Source organism: Trichosurus vulpecula, chromosome 6 (assembly GCF_011100635.1).
Source record: "Trichosurus vulpecula isolate mTriVul1 chromosome 6, mTriVul1.pri, whole genome shotgun sequence".
Classification (NCBI taxonomy): Eukaryota; Metazoa; Chordata; class Mammalia; order Diprotodontia; family Phalangeridae; genus Trichosurus; species Trichosurus vulpecula.
In genome coordinates this window covers 75,708,249-75,729,310 of record NC_050578.1, presented here as the reverse complement: position 1 = coordinate 75,729,310, position 21,062 = coordinate 75,708,249, and the positions used below count along the sequence as shown (strand labels likewise).

The 21,062-nt window shown below is 40.4% G+C and overlaps 1 protein-coding gene across 1 annotated transcript in view; it reads left to right on the top strand.

Moving 5' to 3' along the window:
• The window catches only part of FRAS1 (Fraser extracellular matrix complex subunit 1), a 352,531-nt gene that overhangs the window by 10,550 nt on the left and 320,919 nt on the right, over positions 1-21,062 (top strand). The window contains 4 exon segments of the mRNA XM_036764965.1: positions 11,432-11,523; positions 11,525-11,591; positions 12,749-12,833; positions 12,836-12,879. Of these exon segments, the coding sequence (XP_036620860.1) occupies positions 11,432-11,523; positions 11,525-11,591; positions 12,749-12,833; positions 12,836-12,879 (288 nt within the window).

Below are 21,062 nucleotides of genomic sequence, written 5' to 3'. Positions count from 1 at the left end.
AGACTCAGCTAGTTGAGCTTTTGCCTTATCTTAACCTGATCCAGGCCTCCACCTCACCTCCTGGCCATCTTTGAACCATGTCTGAACCTGTGAGCAAATCTTCACTCACACCCCTTCTCACTCCTCCTCCTTTGTTGTGTTCACCAGTTGAATTAAGTTCCTTGAAGGCAGGGACTGTCTTGCTTGCTGCATTGTATTTCTATGGTGCCTGCGAACATAGTAAGCTCTTAATAAATGCTTCTAATGAAATAGATTAATCTATTATTTTAATATATATTATATATAATTAAATAGAAATATCTAATGAAATAGAGTGGTTCCCCCTCTCTCCCTTCTTTGGAGAGTTGGGGGCCTATGTCTATGGTGGTAGTTGTTCAGTAGTTCAGTTGTGTCCGACTTTACCTGACTGCATGGACTTTGTCCATAGGAATTTTCTTGACAAAGATACTGGAGTGGGGTGTGTGTGTGTGTGAGAATATGTGCATAGTGTGCATACATGCACTGGAGTAGCATATATATGTATATGTACATATATTTTTGACAAAGATACTGCAGCGGTATATGTATTTGTGTATATACACACACACATTACACATACATACACATGTACTTGACAAAGATAATACCGGAGGTGGTGTATACATTTCCTTCTTCAGGGTGTCGGCCTTTTACAAATGACGTAAACAGAGCCTAAGTGACTTGCCCAGGGTTACAACAGCTAGCAGATGTCCGAGACTGGATTTGAACTTAGATTTTCCTGACTCCAGGGCTGGTACATTGGGCATGGATCATTGTGTATACTATCAGATTTGGTTGATGTGTTGGTTGATTTTGGCCAAATTCCTTTTTTCCCTCTCTTTTTAATTTTCTGTTTTGAGGGATGGTTTTCTGGGCATGGGAATGGGGAGGGATGTGTTTGGAAATAATGGGGATATAAAATAAAAGATGCCTATACAAATTAATAAAGGAAATAATATGGATTCATCATTATCTTGAAAAATTGACCCAACCTACATCTAAAAGCAGGTGTAGTAGGGCAAGAATCAAAATTAAGTATGGCACAGAAAGCCTCTTGTTTGAGTTAATACCTTGCTTTTAAATGCCTTACTTTTTCTGATTATGATAAAGATGAGGGCATAGACTAGTTAGTGTGCTATGTCTGCCCCAGGCTACTCTTTAACCTGAGACTTAGGACTTATATTATACATTTACCCAAGGGACTAAGTTGAAGCCTTGGTGTTTGATGAGAGCTGCTGTTATGTAATTGTTCCAGATGCCAGTTTTTCATACCTACAGAGGGTGCTGCTAGAGCAAGCCTCAGTGGTATTTGTTTGCTGGGAATTTGGGAATACCATGATGCTGTGTATTGGATGCAGTGTATAGTCTGTGTTAACGTAGGAGTGTAGATCTGCAACACCATGGAAATGTATGATGTGGGGAATAGAGTGGGGAAAAAGAACTCGTGGGAAGAATGGTGCTATTTTTGATCATTGAAATGCTTGTTCAAATATAATGGGGGTTTTGGTCCATTCCTGGACCACTGAAGATGGCATCACCTCTGCGGATGAATGTTGGGGATCTGCTTTTGGGAGACTGGAGAACTGGCATGTATTGATATTTGTGTTGGCCTAATCATGTAAAATGTGGTGGGGTGGAGCATTCCCCCCAACCCCCTTGACTGTATAACTAGAATTATCTGGGTTTTTAGCCCAGCCTGACTGAGCACCATAAGGAATTTTTTGCTGCTTTTGCATCTCTGGTCTTGCTCTTGGGACAGACTGGAGTCTCTACTCCTTGTACCTATAATGGAAAAGCATAAATGCAAAGGCCAAAACCCCAGACTCATTTCTTGGGGCCACATGGTCTCAGTGGTGGTGGTGAAATTACCAAATGGTTTGAATGAAGAAGTCCTTCACCCTCCAATGGGAATGCTCAATCAGATAGTGCTAAAGATCCAGACGGTTCTACTTACACAGCCAATGGAAGGAAAAAACCCACCAAAGGCCGTGTAGAATGTCTTCTATTGCGCTGAAGGGGCAGGAGCCTGACTCTTATACATGTAAACCTATATTATGTACCCTTCCCACAGGGACTGCAGGTACTGATACTATATCTTTAAGGAAGAAGAGTTTCTTGGGGAGTTTTAATTTAAGTTATTCTGGAGAAAGATAATAAGAGTCTGTGTGAAGTACAGAGAAAGGATTAAGAGAATTGGTTTCCTGAGAGACAGAGTAAGTTAACTGTCACAGGGCAAGGCTGGATTTGAACTCAGATATTTCTGACTCCAGGCCCAGTGCGCTCTCTATCCACTGTGCCCCATAGCTGCCTCATATCAATAGAGTGCTGGCCTGAGAGAAATAAGTTGTTGGACTATCCTCCTGCAAGTCCTGGCAATTCTAGGACTGATATTTTTTCTCTCTCTCTCTCTTCCATTAGATTTTTTTCTGGGGCTGTTCCCAAATGCTGTCGCTTTTTTCTTCTTAGATTTGCTGTATTTTCTGTTAAGTGGTTTAAGTACATGTCTGGGTTTGGTTTATATCTCACCATGTCACTGGCATAACATATTTCTCCTGAATCTTTCCCTTTTTTAGTATATTCAAGAAGCAGATACCGAAAGAATGTTCTCCTCTTTTCAAACAGTGCTGATTCTTCCTTTACTACCTTTGGCTTCCCCTTATAAAATGTTTATTGGGAGCATTCTATGAACAGAGCATATCCTAGCATTTTAAATGTATTCAAACGGTTACCTAAGGTAGGAGGCCTCCCCTAGCAGAGAAATTTTGAAGACTTGAGAACTGGGTATGAAGTGGGTTGGAGTGGTACTTGTTAACAGAATTGTGTTGCCATGTCTAGTCAAAGCAGAGATTTAAGGATGAAGATGAATTCATGGGTGAAAACACCTCCTTTTGTGGCCTAGTGGTGAGAGACCTCAGAATAACTACAAAGAATCATCAAAATAGTGTGGTGCCAGTTAAAAATAGAGAGGTCAGTCTCAACAGAGTGGAACAGGTTTGTTATATATCATCCAGAAACAAATAAACCAACTATCCAGTGTTTAATAAATCCTAATACTGGGGTAATGACTCACTATTCCAAAATGACTTCTGGGAGAACTGAAAAGCAGTCTAGCAGAAATTAGGTTTAGACCAACTCTTCCTCCATATTCCAAGATTATTTCTGAATGGCCACATGACTTAAATATACAATTTCACATCATAAACAAATTGAAGGAGTGAGGAAGGAATTTCCTTTTGTCTGTGGCTTGGTGGCAGTGAGGGTGGGGTGGCGGGTGGGTGTATTACCAAAAAAAGAGAAAGAGGATTACAGAAGATGAATGGACAATATTAATAGCATAAAATTGAAAAGTTTTTGTGATTAAAACCAGTGCAGTTGAAATAGAAGGGAAACAGTTAAATGGGGAAAAATCCAGGGTATACAAAGAACTGATTCAATTTTAAGATAAGAGCCGTTCCCCGGAGATAAATGGTCAAAGGATATGAGCAGACAACTCTCAAAGGAAGACATCTAAACTATCAAAGCCATATGAAAAAATTTTCCAAATCACTAATAATTAGAGAAATTCAAATTAAAGCAAATTTGATGTTCTACCCCATGTGCTTTATTTTGGCAAATTGCCCAAGAAGGAAAATGACAAATTTTGGAGGGATCATGGGAAAACAGGTACAGTAATGTATTGTTGGTAGGACTGTGAATTGATTGATCCAGCTGTTCTGGAAAACAATTTGAAGTTATGCCCCCAAAGTTACTAAACTGTGCCTACCTTTGACCCAGTAATGCCACTACAAGGGCTATACCTAAAAGAGACCTTTTTTAAAATGAGGAAATGGAAATATTTTAAAATGAGGAAATATTTATAACGGTTCCTTTTTTGCTGTGGCAAAGAGCTAGAAATTAAAGGGATGCTCATTGATTGGGAACAATTTATTGTATATGAATGTAACAGAAGACTATTTTTCTACAGGAAATGATAAAAGAAATGGGTTTGAAGAGACCTTGTTGTGTTTGTTCTTTGTTTTCAAAGAGAACCGTGGCATAAGGGAGATGATGACATGATTACAGTTGACTTTGATTTGAGGGAGGGAGGGCTGTGCAAGGTCATCAGCCTCACTTACTCCTCCAGAGCCATCTGGGTACAGTGGCCTGATATTTATCAGGATGACTGGAGATGACCCAGAATGCAAGGACCATGGCCCTTTCAGGCTAAGGCCTTTTCACGTACTCACTTAGAGTGAGGTAGTGCCCATTCAGTGAATAGGCCTCTTTAAGAAGTGAGTCAAGGGGGGCAGCTAGGTGGTGCAGTGAGTAGCGTACCGGTCCTGGAGTCAGGAGGACCTGAGTTCAAATCCAGCCTCAGACACTTGACACACTTACTGGCTATGTGACCTTGGGCAAGTCACTTAACCCAATTGCCCTGTCTTCCCCTCTCAAACAAACAAAAAAGCCCCTCAGAAGTGAGTCAAGGGATGATAAAAGAAATGGGTTCAGAGAGACCTTGTATGAAGTGATGAAGAGTGAAGTAAACAGAATCAGGTGAACAATTTATGCAATGACAACAACGCTGTTACTGTTAGTAAAGACAGACAACTTTGAAAGATGTATAATCTTTGGGATCAATGCAGAAACCCACCATGATTCAAGAAGACTGAAGATGAGTCATCCAGCCTCTCAATAGAGAGGTGAGGGACTCAAGGTACAGAGTAAGACATACCTTGTTGGATACGGCCAATGTGGGAAATGGTTTTGTTCTACCCTGCATATTTGTAAGAAAGGTTTTCTTTTCTTTTAAATTGGGGGATGGGAAGGGAGGGAGAAAATAAATGTTTTTTAATTAAAAAAAGAGAGAAAATGCTGCATTGCTCCATGTGAAATTTCACCTAAATTTTTTTATGAGGACCACAGTTGCTCCCAGAAGAGGCATTGTCAAGGCAAGTCCTTCCTTGCATGAGCACCTTCTGCAAGTCAGGTGGACACTTGAACCACTTGGCTGGCTCCAGGGCCACTTGAGATTCTGTGATGTTCCTGATTGGGAGGCTTGTTTCATACCTGACTGACCCCCAGCTATCCCTCCAAATTAACTTTTGGACAGGTGCCCAATGTGAGATAGGGAGGAAATGGTGCACCATTGCCAAGCAGGTGATGGAGACAAGCCCCAGAGTGTTTGTTTAAAGAACCTTGGCAGGCTTTCCCCGGCTCCTGTGCACACGTATTCTTGTGGAAGGCAGGGCCACGAGGGCCATTAATCCTCTTTTTCCTTCGTGCTAATTTAATCCTAGCACCAGATAATATCTCGTCTGGGAAGATAGCTCTGAAGGTTTTGCCTAAAGAGAAAATGACAGGTGGTGATAGCCTCATCTGCTAGAATATAGGAATTTGGGTGTGGTCTGTTCCCTCAGCCTGGCTGGGAGGTTAAAAGGCAATTGGATTTATGTGTGTGAGGGAAGAAATGAATTCTGTAGGCTTTAATATGCACTCAGCATTCTCAGTTCCTCATTAATATTCTTGATCTATAACTTAATTACTGTAGGGCATTATACAAAGAAAAGTTATTTTTCCTAACACCAGTAAGCAAGACAAATACTTTTTTATCTTTCCTTCAGATGTATTTTGGGAGCCAACTCAGCTCAGGCACTCTCTGTAGAGATGAACATTCTTGGCCCTGGTTGCTTTTATACAGTGAAAGCTCCATTTTTTTAAATGTGAATGGATCTGAAATGGCACCAAAATATCTTGTGTTCTCAGACTCATTACTCTATTATCTGCTAATTCTCTACTCATCCTCCACCCAAATCTACCTCTGCTGTACTAACTTTCACAAAGGATGAGGCCTTTTTTTTTCTTGTGAAAGTCTTATGAAAATTTATTATGAAACACTGAATTTTAAAAATATATACCTTGTATATACATGCCCCTTGAACTCAAAGTATGATGCTTAATAAATTGTATTGATTCTCAGAACACCACTGTGAGGGACTAGTGTGATCCTCTGAAGGGCAGGAGTTATACTCGTTTCATCAAGGTCACACGCATGGTTAATATCAGTGCCTGTAGGGGATCCAGGCTTAGTTACCTTCTCTGTGCAGGCTCCCAAGCACCATCTTGGCCATAATTTTGACATTAAACAGTACCTTTCCTCTGTGGAATGCACTCATTTCCAATAATTCTGAGGCTTATCGTGTAGGGAGAACACTGTTTAGACTTCTGTCTCTTGAGTTTCCTTGTGATTGACAATTAATTGCCAACGATTTGCCATTGTAATTAATTTTTATGATCTCTTTGGATGAAAGTTGGTATGAATTACAAATGGTTTACAAATGACTATAATTCCTTCTTACAAGAAAACCTTAGTCCTTACTTTAATGAAGTGAAATGCCAAGATATTTGGAAGCAGTAGTCTTAAGTTTTGGGGAATTATTATACAAGCAGGCCTTACCTGAGGTCATGAATTTGTTCTAGAAGAAGCAACCTGAGGCCAAACGACAGTATGGGGCTAGTTAATGACATAAAAACTAATACGACTGGCTCTGGGACCCTGGACAGTTCATTTCTTTAGCCTCTCTGGGCTTCTAGGCAACTCTAAAGCTTTAAGTAGCAAAGAAGGTGCCATCTTACATGGGTAGAAGGAATTCCCCCACCCTAAGGTTCCCTATATCGGCAACCAGAGGTCTAATTCCTAACCCTATCCCTGTGAACACTGAAAAATTGAACATGGAAAAAGGAAGAGATAACATGGGTTCCCAAAGGCCCCCTTCCTTCCTGCTTACCCGATCCATGTATTGTTATTACTTACCTTTTTCAAGTTGCATCGTATTTATCTCTTAAAATGTTTTCTTCCCCCTACCCCTCACCCCCTTAGAATGCAACTCCTTGTAGGCAGGGCTTTGTTTTTGTTTTGTCTTTGAATTGCTATTGCCAGGGTGCAGTGTATTCTGTTTAGCAACCTCTTGAAACAATGCTTACTGAATGAAATTGAGTTACCATCTCTAAGACAGTTTAACTAATATAAATCAATTACCACTATGATGAAGCCAAAAGGCATAGCAAAGGCATAGAAGCCAAAAGACACTCAGTCTTCTTGCCAAGTACAGAGATAGATGGTAGCCAAGGGCAAGAGCCGCTTAGAATATGAATTCCCACGTAAAATCTTACCTTTATTCTTACAAGGCAGTTGAAATACAGTTTGCAGACAAGGGGCGGTGTGATATGTGCAGTGTTAGTGACAGTGAGCTTCAGACTCCTATTGGCCTCTTCTTGTCTTCCCAGCCTTCTTACACCTTACTGCCCTGCAGGGACATTGACTTCCTTGTTATTGAACATAGTATTCCATCTCTGACTTGAAGCATTTTCTTGGGCTGTCCCACATGCCTGGAACTCTCTTCCTCCCCCTCTTCCTCTTCTTTGATTTCTTCAGGTCTTAGCTAAAATCCTACTTCCTGCAAGCTTTTCTTGGTCCCTCTTAATCTTATAGTGCCTTCCTTTTGAAATGTCTTCCTTTTGAAATTACTTCCAACTTATCCTATCTGTATCTTGTGTGTACATAGTTGTTTGCCCCATTACACCACGGAACCCTTGAGAACAGAGACTGTTTTTGCCTTTCTTCATATCCCCTGTGTTTACCTTACTGCCTGGCTCTTGATAAATGCTAGTTGACTGCCTGACAATATTTTTTTAGTGATGCTGTGTAGCTACATTTATGGAATACTACAGACTCAGAAAAATCAACATTACCGATCCCCTATAGGGCCCCAAGGAGACACAAAATGGGTATCAGTGGGCTTTAGCATATTATCAAGTAATTATCACATATAAACTTGATTATAAAAGATGGCATCAGAGACTCATATGGCTGGGAAAAGACTTGAAGAGGGGGAATGAGAGGAAGGGGCAAGTAGGGTTATGGTTTTTCCTCCAAATATAAAAAAGCAGAGAAAGAAGCCTAGAAGGAATAACAGAAAAATAAGGAAAGTTACTGATTGAGTTTACTATATACTTAAAAGAAGAACAAGCTGTACATGATAGAGGTTTGTAGTTTTATGCACAATCTTCTTTTGTTCTATAATGTATATGGGAAAGCACATTTTGTTTTTTTTTTAAATTAAAAGAAAAAAAAGAAAAAAGAGAACACCCTTACATCAAGAGAAGAAAAGAAAACCACATGTGTTGGGTTACTAACAGACAGCCTCTATGTCCCATTGATATGCATTAGTGTCTTATGACCTAGAAATAGTCATTGGTCTCTGTCCATCCTGGCAATCATTTTTTGGTTGACTGGGCATGCTACTGTCCACCAATTGCAGGGCACCCATGGTGATTTGCTGACATTACTGTAGATTTACTCGGTGAACATTTTCTGATTGGATGAATTTATCACTTTTTACCAAGTGACATCCTGATTGCCTTTACAGTTGAATGCCCCTGACTTAAAGGTGGGCTTTTGTTGTAGTGTATTAAAGCCCTTACTGCCAAATGCTGATTAAAGCCAAGTTATGGGGCTGTCCCTGCCCTATGCTGCAGGTTATTTTATTGTGGTGAGTTTTCAGATTTGGGTTTATTTAAGAACTGTGGCTTGTTATTAGATTTTCAAAATGCTGTTTAAAATTCAAGAATTTTCTTTGTATCTGTATATGATCAGAAAATGTCATTCTCTGGGGAATGTCTTTCATTAAAATGTCCATTATGAATTCCTCTTTTAACCATTTTCCAAATTTTAAAGTTTATTTATAGCAGAAATCATCCTGCTAGGAGAGAAACTGCCATTGGAACCTATGTCTAGTCTTGCTAATTAATAATGAACTAAATTATTATAGACTTTAAAAAAATAAAAAGAACATGTAGTTTAAAAGAATATGTAGGTTAAAAGAAGGATGTGATTCAGTCAAGTATTATTAAACACCTACTATGTTCCAGGCACTGTAATTAGAGCTAGGAATACACATGTAAGCAGAAAGAAACATAACCCTTGCCTTCTAATGGAGGAAAGAAGAATCCTGAAAAGGGTGGAAGAATAGAGGAGGAGGTAGAAAAAAGAGGGAAACGAAAAGTGGGTATCCATGTTTGGACATGGTAGAGAAAGGCTGAAGAATCAGGAGGACAGCCTACAGAGAAATGAAGACACAGCTGGTCTGGATGTCCTCCTTAAACTGGAGATTCAGGGAGGGGGCAGCCCATTGGAAGAAGACGACGCAGGGCTGGAAGGTATTTTCCCATGGTGAGGATGTTATGTGGCATGGTAGAGAAAGTCTATAGAGTCAGGAGTGTAGCCTGGAGAGTCTGTTAGGAGACACTAACATGCACATAGTAAGCCCTCAATTTGCTGTGTTTGAATTGTGTACCTTGATTAAATGGATAACTGGAATTCAAAACTATAACTCCAATAATTATTTAAAAAGTTAAAGTGAAGAGAAAATAATGAAGCTGAGTTGCTAGGCATTCATTTAATCAATATTCATTAAGTATTTATTGTTCTGTGTGCTCTGTTGCGTGGAGGTTGGAGAGATACCATAGATCTCGGCATCTCCTCTGCCCAGGAGGAAATCTCAATTGAATAACGTTGCTAGGACATGTATAAAAAGACATCTGAGTGGATGAGAAGGTAATGGTGACAGTGGTAGTTCTACGGAAAAGCATTGGATGTGTCAATGTGCGTCAATGCTTGCTTCTTCCTACCTATGTCAACCCTGAGCGTATGGCCTGGAGCCAGTCACAGCAGTCTCTAGGACAGGGGTGGGGAATCTGGCCTTGAGGCCGCATGTGGCCTTCTAGATCCTTAAGTGTGGCCTTTTAATTTGGATTCAGTCAAAAGGCTGCACTTAAGGATCACATGTGACCTGAGGGCCGCAGATTCCTCACCCCTGTTCTAGGAGGAGTGTAGTGAGTGATCCAGAATGTGACCGTGGTGGTGGTGGGTAGGTAGTGAATCCCTAATGGCCTGCCAAGTGTTGTGGCAAACTTCTTTTTAAAAAACTTTTGTGAAAAATAAAAATAGCAGGTGGTTTTCTATGGGTTGTAGTTCACCTTCAGGCTTCATGTCATAGCATAGGTGCTTTTTTTTTGGTCTTAAAGAGTGCTTCATTTTCTCATCCCCAGCACCATTTCTGAATGACCCTGACTCAGTCATTAGGTAGATAAATGATAACATTTATTGTCTAGCTCTGTTGATTTTCTGATCATTGGCAGAATAAGTTTTGAGGATTTGGTATGATTGGACACCCATGTGCTATCGATTGAAAACACTTAATTTAGGTAAGTGGGCAGACTGAGTTTTCATTTTCCTCATGGCAAGATTTCAGGAATGATATTCTTTTGTTGTTTAGTCATGTCTGACTCTTTGTGATCCCATTGGGGTTTTCTTGGCAAAGGTACTGAAGTGGTTTACCACTTCCTTCTCCAGCTCATTTTATAAATGAAGAATTGAGGCAAACAGGGTAAAGTGACTTGGCCAGGGTCACACAGCTAGTAAGTGTCTAAGACTAGATTTGAATTCATGAAGATGAATCTTCTTGACTCTAGGCCTGGCAATCTTACCTACTATACCACTTAGCTGCCCAATGATACTCCTACTGCACAATGTAGCAGACATTTATATATTTTAGGATTTGCAAAGCACTTTATACATATTTCTTCATTTGATCCCTCACAACAACCCTCAAATGGGGATTATCCCCATTTTACAGATACAGAAATTAAGTTTGGGAGAGGTTACATGCCTTGCCCAGGCTCATACTTCTGGTAAAGTCTGAGGCAGGATTTGAACTCACATCTTCTTGATTCCAAGTCCTGTCACCTAGCTTCCCTAGAGCAGGCCTGCATAACCTGCAGGCCACCCAAAATCCTTTTGAGTGCCAGAGGTTGTGCAGGCCTACCCTAGAGGGGAAAGGCTGCTGTGAAAGCAGATACAGATCTTTATGTCAGGAGGACTTAGCATTACAGAAAAACCACAGTGCCTTGCATTCAGCAAGTGCTTATTAAATGTTAAAATTAATAGTATTGAATAAAAATTAAGAAAAGTGAAAATGAAAGGCATTGATAAACACATTACTCAGTATAGAAAGAGGAGGTGAATTAATTTTAATATCTGTTTTGGGAAGTCTTCTCTGATTTGAAGCAGAATGTTGATTTCTCTCGTTCCAATGAGCAAGCTTAACTTATGATTTTCCAAAGGAAGAAATTTACATTGAGCCATTAATTACTACAGGGAAAGGCTCTGGTTGGTTGGTTCACTGAAATTGATGATTTTGGGCTAATTTTCTTTTTTCTTTCTTTTTTTTCTTTCTTTCTTTTCTTTCTTTTTTTCTTTCTTTCTTTCTTTTCTTTTTTTTTTCTTTTTTTCTTTTTTTTTTTTTTCTTTCTTTTCTTTCTTTCTTTCTTTCTTTCTTTCTTTCTTTCTTTTTCTTTCTTTCTTCTTGTCATGCAGCATGGGACAGAGTGGACAACCTCTCGATGCACCATCTGCTCTTGCAGTCATGGAGAAGTTAGATGCACCCAGAGGCCATGCTCACATCTTTCATGGGCCCCAAGAGCTGGAATCCATCCCTGAAAATGCCTGCTGTCCAAATGTGTGGGCCTTGCAGTGAGTATCTCTTCGGGGAATATCATTAAGGAACACGAGTGGGATCAGGGATCTTTTCTCTTCCTTTATTGTCTTGCCTTAGATGAGTTTTCCTGACTCTCCAACTCATCACTGGAACCTAGGTACAACTAAACATTTCCTTAAGTACACTCTCTTCCATTGGCCTGACTTCTTGAATATTCTCCCTTCATAGGTAAGGAAGGCCAAAGGCAGATTTTCTGATAAGGCCTTGCTGGTCATGGTTGGCCCCAAATAAATCATGAGGACAGTTTATAATATAGCTCTCTTAACCCTGTCATCCCTAGAGTAATACTAGCTCTGGGAATTTTATTTCAGACACCTGGATTGTAGATATGTTTTGAGAAATCAATCCATTCTCTGTACAAATGGCTTTTTAACACTAGTGATTAGTGCCTTGATTACACAGTTTCTTTCTGTAAGACATGCATGACATGGTGTGTCTCTTGTTTACTTGATGCCTTATTTGTTCCATAGAGGAATTAGCTCTATCAAATGGGGTATCCAGAAACGTAATGGACAGAGTAGGACTCAGTCTATCTTTGTCCTCCAGTTCTCTGTTCATTTTCTTCTCTAATAAAATTTTGGGGATTTTCTCCACCCTGATGCCTCATAGACTCTTTAACCACTCAGTTCTTATTCTTTCTTTTTGAAGATAGACCTGATTTTTGAATCATACCCATTTTCTTTACCCCCAGGTCTCTGTTTTTTTGCTCCTTAGAAGAATCTTCTGCCCTTTGGCCCCCTCCTATGACCCTGGGAAGATACTCAGAAAGTGGTAGAAGTACAGTTCTCAGATGCTATCGTTTCCAATCCCTCCTCCCCCAATTGATTGTCAACTGGCTTAGGCAGATGAACTCTGAACTCCAGAAGGAAGGATGCTTCTGGAAACAATGGAGAATTTGAATTAAGTCTTAGTTTTTTCAAATTCTCAGTGCCTTGGAAACTTTTTTCCTTGGCCATGTAGGAGAGATTTAATATTTTGGAAACATGAAGGGAAGGGAGTTGGTAGGTAGGACGCTTCAGGCTGCATTATGTGAAGAACTGCAGATATTACAGAGAAAGGAAGGATTGCATGAATGCAGGGAATATGGGGAGGAGGCAGGATTGTCTCATGAAACATGGTACTTGTGTCCTCTAGAGTCCTGTTCCTTTGATGGTCATTTGCTTCTGGATGGTGAGGAATGGCAGCCGAGCAAATGTTCTAAATGTGTGTGCAGAGACGGACTCCCCCGTGCTTCACTGCTCAATGTCAGCCGCTGCTCTGTGGCCAGGTAAATGGGAGCCATGGAACAAAGATGGCATATTTTGAAGGATCAATCTCATTTTAGAATGTTTGTGGGCTATTGAATGACTAGGGAAAAAAGAGATAAAGGTTATTCTCAAAGAAAACTATACTTTTGGTTTAAAAAAAAAAGCCCTTTTATCTGGAGCATTTCTTTTACCCTTAATAATTTTAAAAAACAGGTCTTGTGCTAATGTTACATCGGGAAACTGGGTCTTAGAAATCATGGGATTTGAAATCTAGAAGAGACATTAGAAACAATCTCCCCATTTTACAGGTGAGGAAGTAGAGGCAAAAGTGACTTACCAAAAGTCACACAGTTCCCTTGTGGCAGAGCCAAGTCTTCCCTCTACCACCCAGGGGCTTTTGTCTCCTATACAATGCTTGTCTCATTTGAGTAGATGCAGAAACAACCAACAAGCGGGTGAGATTCAAGAACTCACAAAGATAATCTCACAGTGTTGGGGATGTTGTTTTCTGGTTGGCCTTGCTTCATTGTAACTCATTGTTTAGCTTTAAGATACATTAATTGTTGAGAGATATGTGAGCACTTGCAAAGTGGGCAACTTGTAGATGATTTATTTACATTATTTAAACATTGAAAGAAAAGAAAGAAATAGGTATTTATCTAGTGCGGCTCTGTGCCAGGCAATGGGCCAAACATTTTTTTACGAGTATTATCTCATTTAATCCTCACAACAACTCTACTAGGTAAGGTGCTATTACTATCCGTATTTTACAGTTGAGGGAACTGAGGCAAACTGAAGTTAAGTGACTTGCCCAGGGTCACACAGCTAGTGAGTCTCTGAGGCTGGATTTGAACTTAGGTCACGCTGACTTCAGGCCCGGCACTCTATCCATTGTGCCACCTAGATGCCTATGACTCTCTGAGAGCCTTTAGTTATCCCTTCCACATCGAGGCAGGTTAGGGGCTCAGCGCCCCCCACAATCTGGGTGAAAATTTTTTGAAATGTTTTGGCCCTTCCCTTCGTCTCAGAGAAGAATTCTGAATTGTTATGGTAATAAAAGAGAAAATATGTTGTTATTATACAATACTGTCCTATATTTTATACATTTCTTCTGTGTCATCTCTTGGCTTTTGTGTGTTGTCTGCAGCTTCTGCAAAGCTCCCAAAAGATTCTCATTTAGTTTCTTATGTCAACCTGTGATATATCAAAACCATGATGGGGAAAGTTGCGATGGAGAAGGGATAACTGTGTATTTTTCCTGGTTCATGAGATCATGCATTTGGAGTGAGTCTGAGCAAGCCTGATGCCTGCATTTTATAGATGAGAAAATTTCAGCCCAGTGGGGTGGTGACTTTCTTAAAGTCACATAAGGTGCAAGCAAATTTGAACCTGGATCCTTCTGCTTCGAATCCAGTGCTCTGTCCCCTCCCAGATTTGATTCTCATCCACCTTGTAAGGAAGTCAATCAATTAACTTCAAAGCATTTATTAAGCACCTCCCCTGTGTCAGGTATGTGTGGAGGATACAAGGAATGAAGTAATCCCAGTGGAGTGAAATACAGCTGGTATTTCCTCCCCCTGCAATTGTGTGACCCTGGGGAAGTCACTTTATCCTATTTATCTCAGTTTCCTCATCTGTAAGATGAGATGGAGAAGGAAATGGCAAACACTCCAGTATCTTTGCCAAGAAAACCGCAAATGGGGTCAGGAAGAGTCAGATATGACTCATTGACTAAACACCAACAACAGAACTCTCCCTGCTCCACACTCCATATCCCCCCCCCCCTTAAATAACCTCCTTCAAAAAACATGGTAGGTAGCCCTTACAGTCAGGAGAGCATCAGCTCAGGAACTTATCTAACATCTCAGCATATGTTGCTGTATTGTAAAGAAAGATCTCACAGCCAACATTCAGCTGATACAAAGCCCCTTTCTTTGTCAGATACAATGAACAATTTGTGTTTTACAGAGTGACAATTAGGCAATATTTTCAAAGACAGACACGAGGCAATTAATGAGATGCTAAATGCCAAATGGCAGGGAGATGGATCTATTGGAATGCCTGAATGGAGTTGTTTACACCCTGCCAGCTGGTCTATGGGCAACATTTCCTTGTTTCTTACAGAGTGGACCCAGCTGCAAAGTAATAGATGAACCACTTGGTGGGGATGCTCATTGTCCTTTATCGGATGCCTTCACTTCTTGGGCGGTTGTTCCTCATTTATGCTGATTAAACACATTCCAGACTTAAGCCCAAGGTTTCAAACTGTTTGATGCATGAGGGTAATTAAGCAAGTTGCCACTAGAGAGAAAGAGAGGGAGAGGAGAGGAGTGAGTGAGTGAGTGAGTGTGTGTGTGTGTGTGTGTGTGTGTGTGTGTGTGTGTGTTGGGGAATCCCTGATTCCAATCTTTTACTTTGGGTTCTGTAACACTTAACTAACTTCCCATAAGGATACCAGATGTCAAGACAACTGAGAATAACACTACATTGTTAATTTCATTAATCCGTCTATCCATCTATCCGTCTATCTGTCTATCCATTTATCCTCTTTCCTTCCTTCCTTCCCTCCTACCTACTTACCGACGCATCCACCTACCTGTCTTTGTCTTGCCATCCATCCTTCCATCTATCTATTTTTCTGAGACTGGGTCTCCTATTTTGACTATTCTGGAAGCACGGTGGCCACCCACCGGTCCAAATCCACTGCTGATCAACATGAAAATTTGAACTGTTCCATTTCTAAATTTGAGCTGCTCTATTCCTTGGTGCAGATACGTGACTGGTTTTTCCCTGACAACAGCTCAGAACTCATACTCAAACAGTCCTTCAGCCTCAGCTTCCTCAGTAGTGGGGACTACAGGCCCTTTTCTCAATTCCACCTATTAAGTCTATTACATGACTTATGAATTCTGATCAGTCCTGAGACATCAGTACATGATTTCAGTAGAGTGATGACAAGGCACACCTCCTGCCTCTTAGCTGAGAGAGGTTAACCTAGAAGTACCGAAGAAGATGTATGTTTTAGGATATGGCCACTTTGTTGATTTGTTTTGTTGATTACTTACTAGTTAAAGCAAGTTCTTCTGTTTTTGGTGTATGGGGCGAGCGACTAGGAAGTGATAGAGATGCAAAAGAAAGAAAAAGAATTAATAAAACACTAAAATATTATGCAATCTCAGAATAGGACTCAAATAACAAGGCAATTTTGTTTCAAACTTGTTCATTTCAATTTTACTTAAGAAAAAAAAAAGCAAACCCCAAGATTAGTTGATGGCTTTCTATAAAAATTTTTTGTTCTTTTTATATTAAAATGTCTAACTTTGTCAATGATTAAATTCATAATACAAATAAAATTTAAAAAGTCTTTTGTGTGCAAGGCAGTCTGATATATTAGATAGAGTCAGGTCCTGTTACTAACTCATATTAACTATGTGACCTTGGGAAAGTCATTTGACCTCTTAGGTAACTCTCTAAGACTGTACTTTACAGAACTGTTGTTGATCTTCATGGATAGGAGCACCGTATGCCAATGAAATCACAGCTCCAGATCAAAATTAACCAACGAACCAAACAGGGCTAGCACTGTGCTTGATCATGGGTGTAAAAAGCTCAAAGAGAACCAGCAACTGCCCTTGGGGAGCTTGCAATCTATCAGACCAGAGAGGCAGAGTATATGTCCTCCAAGCCTTTCAACCTTCTACTTGAAAATGGCCAGAATTTCTTTCCACTGGCCCAATCTATAGCAACTCAGGGTTATTTTGTGCCACTGTCTCAGAGGTGGAAGAGGAAAGTAGTAATGATAATAAAGGAGTTAAAATGTTTCAGTCTTAAGTGCTCAGATGTGACTACAAAAATGACAAAACCACATTGTAAACCTCCGACCTTCCTCATCCTCCATGTTGTCCCATGCTCATCTCTTCCCTCTTCTGAATCATGTAAAAGGCTTGAGTGAAATTTGAGCCTCTAGAGATGAAGGTCTGTAACTGGGAGTTTTGAACTTAAAAGCCTTTTTATAGGATGATAGATTTAGAGTTGGAAAGGACCTTAGAAACCATCTAGTCCAAGCCGTTCATTTTACGGATTAGCGAACTGAGGCCCAGGCACATGGTGTGATTGGGTCAGGGTCTTGGACTTGACCTCAAGCCCTCTGATTCTTTCTTATTCCTTTTAATGACTCTAGGTTAGAGTAATAAAGATCTGATCTGTGGCAATCAACTTTGTCCTTAAATGAATAAAAAAAGTAAAGTAAGATTTGGCCTGGCTCATCCACTCTGCACGAAATTCTCTCCCTGGGGTGGCCTCTTCTACTCTGCGCTGATTCCGTGCAGGCCGGCATTTGTGTATACTTAATACAGTTCTGTGGCCAGGGCAGCATTCTAGTAGTTCAGGACTTTGACCTAATTTAACATAGATCTCACTTACCTTATTCCTGTTAGAGCAGCGAGGTGAGTCGGTGGATAGACTGCTGGACCTGGAGTCAGGAAGACCCGATCAAGTCCAGTCTCAGACACCTGGGCAGGTCACTACTGCTGACTGCCTCAGTTTCCTCAACTGTGAAATGGGAGTAATAATAGCACTTTCTTTGCAGGGTTATTGTGCAAATCAAATAAGATAATATTTGTTAATAAAACAAAGCACTTAGTGCAGTGCCTGGCACATAGCAGGCACTCTGTAAATGCTAGCTTACTGTTATTACAATGATAACAATTATTATCCTGTGGGGACAGTGAAAATCACAGACTAGAAATATCTATGGTATGTTTTTTTTGATCAATCAAATATGACATGCTAAAAGACATTGTCATAATTCTCACCTCTAACACTGAACAATGTACCTTGAAGCTCCGATGTTATTAGAAATACTCTGATCCCATTTTGCATAGAGAAGTATTGAGAAACCAAGCAAGTTTGTCTCAAAGGCAGAAAACAGTCTTAACTGCTTTGGCTCAGACTTCTGAAGTCTGTCTTAACTGGATAATCAGTAATTCATCTAGATGGACATGAACTTCTGGGCGAAAGTCATATTTTAAAAACTGATGAACTTCTGCACTGATATAGTGTTCCAAAAAATACCCATGGGGCAGCTAGGTGGTTCAGTGAGTAGAGCACCAGCCCTGGAGTCAGGAGGACCAGAGTTCAAATCAGACCTCAGACACTTGATACATTTACTAGCTGTGTGACCTTGGGGAAGTCACTTAACCCAATTGCCCTGCCTTCCCCCCTCCAAAAAAAATGAGAAAAACTGCCCACTATGATATGTAAAGAAACCCACTTCTTTTGAGATGAGAAAGGAAGTCCTTTACTCCTGAGGAATGGGTTCCTCAGTATCTAAGCTTATGTATCCTTTATGGTTTCCTCCTTCCCTACCACCCTTTTAAAGTGTTGTCTGTCTTCTTAGGGCTCCTGAAAATGCCAAAGGTAAGGAAAGGTGGGAACTGGTCTATCTGATCTGCCAATCCAGAAGGCTTTTGTCAGAAAAATTCCCCTAAGGATCAAAGAGACAAATGACTAGATGCCAGGGTGGGAAAGAATTGGGCAGGCTTGGGTATTGGCAGATAACACCAACATCTTGGTCTTGGTTCATTTCTTGGCATTCATACACGTGTGGACTTGCACCAAGTGATTTGTAAAAATTATGCTAAGTGAAACAGGTTTGCTTAGTGGGTCTTGCCTCCAAGATGAAGCTGCCTCTCCTAGATCAGTGGGGAGGTGAAACAGGAGGGCTCCTGGGTCAGAGTGGCTTTGGACAAAGAGGGCTCATTTATCCTTGCTTGGCAAATAGATTATGAAAACAATTTATGTGCAGAAACCTTGGTCTTATCTTGAAAACTGGTTTAGAATTCCACCATGGTTTACGCATACTGTTACTGTGCCTGGTTCTTTCTCTTCTCATCATATTTCTAGGTTAAGAGTCTTCCCCACCCTCAATGTAAAGAAGCCAAAATAGTTTTCTTTATTTAAATTTTCTTTATTTTTTATTTAATATTTTCCTTTTCCCCGATTACATGGGAAACAATTTTTAACAAGGAAGCCAAATTTAAAGGAATGTTAAAGAGAGGCTGGGTAATAGGCATTTCTATAAGGTGCAATGAATTTGTCATCCCATTATAATCCAACTGGAGGGCACTATTCACAGTTTTCTCTGTTCATCCTGCTCCAATTTTTATGACTTGAATGAAATTTCCTCTCCACCTTCCTCTAGTCTCTACAGGTTGAAATCCGTCCTTTCCTTCATGGCCCAATGTATGCTCTTCAATAAAACTCAACATATGTGCCCAAAATAGACACACAACAACTATACAATATTGTAGGGATGAGGTACTAGCTGATTGGGGATCAGGAAAGAACTCATAAGGTGTGGTGGTTGAGCATGACTCTCAGATTAATATTTCCAGCTACGTTCTTCCCCTGAGTTTCAGGAGACATTTCAAATTTTGGATGTCTAGGAGACACCTCAAACTCAGCATGCCTAAAACTGAACTGTATTTCCTCCCTAAGCCTTGTGATTTGGCAATAACTCTGACATACCACTCACTGTATTCACAATCAATGGCCAGATCTTGCCTTTTCTGCCCTCACATCTCTTGCTTGGAATGCCTTTCCACTCACACAACTGCCTTTTAAATCCAGTCCTATTACCCCTTGCCTAGGCCATCGAAATCACTTCCAAATTGGTCTCTGTCTTAGTCTCCCTGCCTTCTGCCACATACAGATTGCTGCCAGAGTAATTTTCCATAAGCGTGTGAACTCCCCTACTCAACCAATGCCACTGGTTTCCTTTCACCTCTCTAGGATAAAATATAAATCCTTTGTTACCTTTTAAAACATTTTCACAACCTTGTCCTAATCTACCATTCTAGCCTCATTGGACATTACTCCTCCTTCCTTCTGAACTCTGGGAATCAGCCTTCTCTCTGTTAGTCAAAGAACACTTCAGTTCGTGTCTCTGTGACTGTCTACTCCCATGGGGTCCCCATGTTCCTTTAAGATCAGCCACAATCTTCTGCATGAAGCCTTCACTTCGTGATTCTCCCCTTCCCAATTATTCCTGCCCTCTCTCCCAAACTACCTTGTGTTTACTTTGTGTATATGTATTTACTCACTTTATATGTTATGATGTAAATATTTTTGCAGGTCCTTATTGTCTTTTCCAATAGAATTTCAGCTCGTTGTGACTAAGGATTCTTTAGTTTTCTTTGTACTTGTATCCCCAGGGCCCAGCACAGCGCCTGGCACCAAGTAAGAGTTTAATAAATACTTGTTGATTGATTGTAGTAGGGAGTACATTCCAGGTATGGAAAACAACCTTCGTCAAGGCAAAGAGATATCACTATCTTCCCACTATGGTTCCACCAAGACAACTTCTTTTCTGACATACTTTTAAAAGAAAATCCCTGGGCTTCTCCCCAGCTGTGGGGCCTCTTTCCAACTCACTGACGACTCTGATTATAGCTTTCTTTACAGACAGGATTCCTCGTGTCTTCATCGCCATAAAGCCTATCCTTTTTCTTTTATTTCTGTCCTTTTCTTTCTAAATATTTATCTTGAGAGAATTTTCTGGACACACTTCTTCTGATTGACTGTCAGGGTCAAGATACAATCCTCCCTTGTTTTGGGCACTGTACCTACTTGTAGGAAGATAGTGCCAGGTGGGGGATTGGGAGTGATGAGGCACAGGTAGGGGCTCTGTTATCTAAGTCTGTTATCTTAGTCTCTCTGACTCTGTTTAAGGAAGAGCTGTGTTGGGGCTGAAAGAGAACTTGAAAGAGACTTTCAGCTCTTTGCTTCTGGCTTTCTTTCCCCTGTAGTGCTAAAAGAAATTAAGTGAGGAAGTTCTATCACTGTGGAAATTGTATAAGTCCACACAGATGGTATGAAACCATATAACTTCTTCTGATCAGAAAATGGAGTCATCTTTTATACTCTTAAGAAAAGAGATGCCTTGCCCCCCACCTCTTCTAAAAATACAACAAACTAGGAACCTCTGCCTAGCATGATGCTTGGCACATAGTAGGTGCTTAATAAGTGCTTATTGATTGAACTTGACTAAGTAGCAACCCTACTAGGTATTGCTTGAATGTAAGTATAACACCTTTTTTTGGTTGTTTGTGTGGTTGCTCCTGGCAACTGTTCCCGAGAACAACATAGTTCCTGAGAACTTATTTTTTAAAGTCCATGTATTCCTGAGATTTAAAGTGATTTA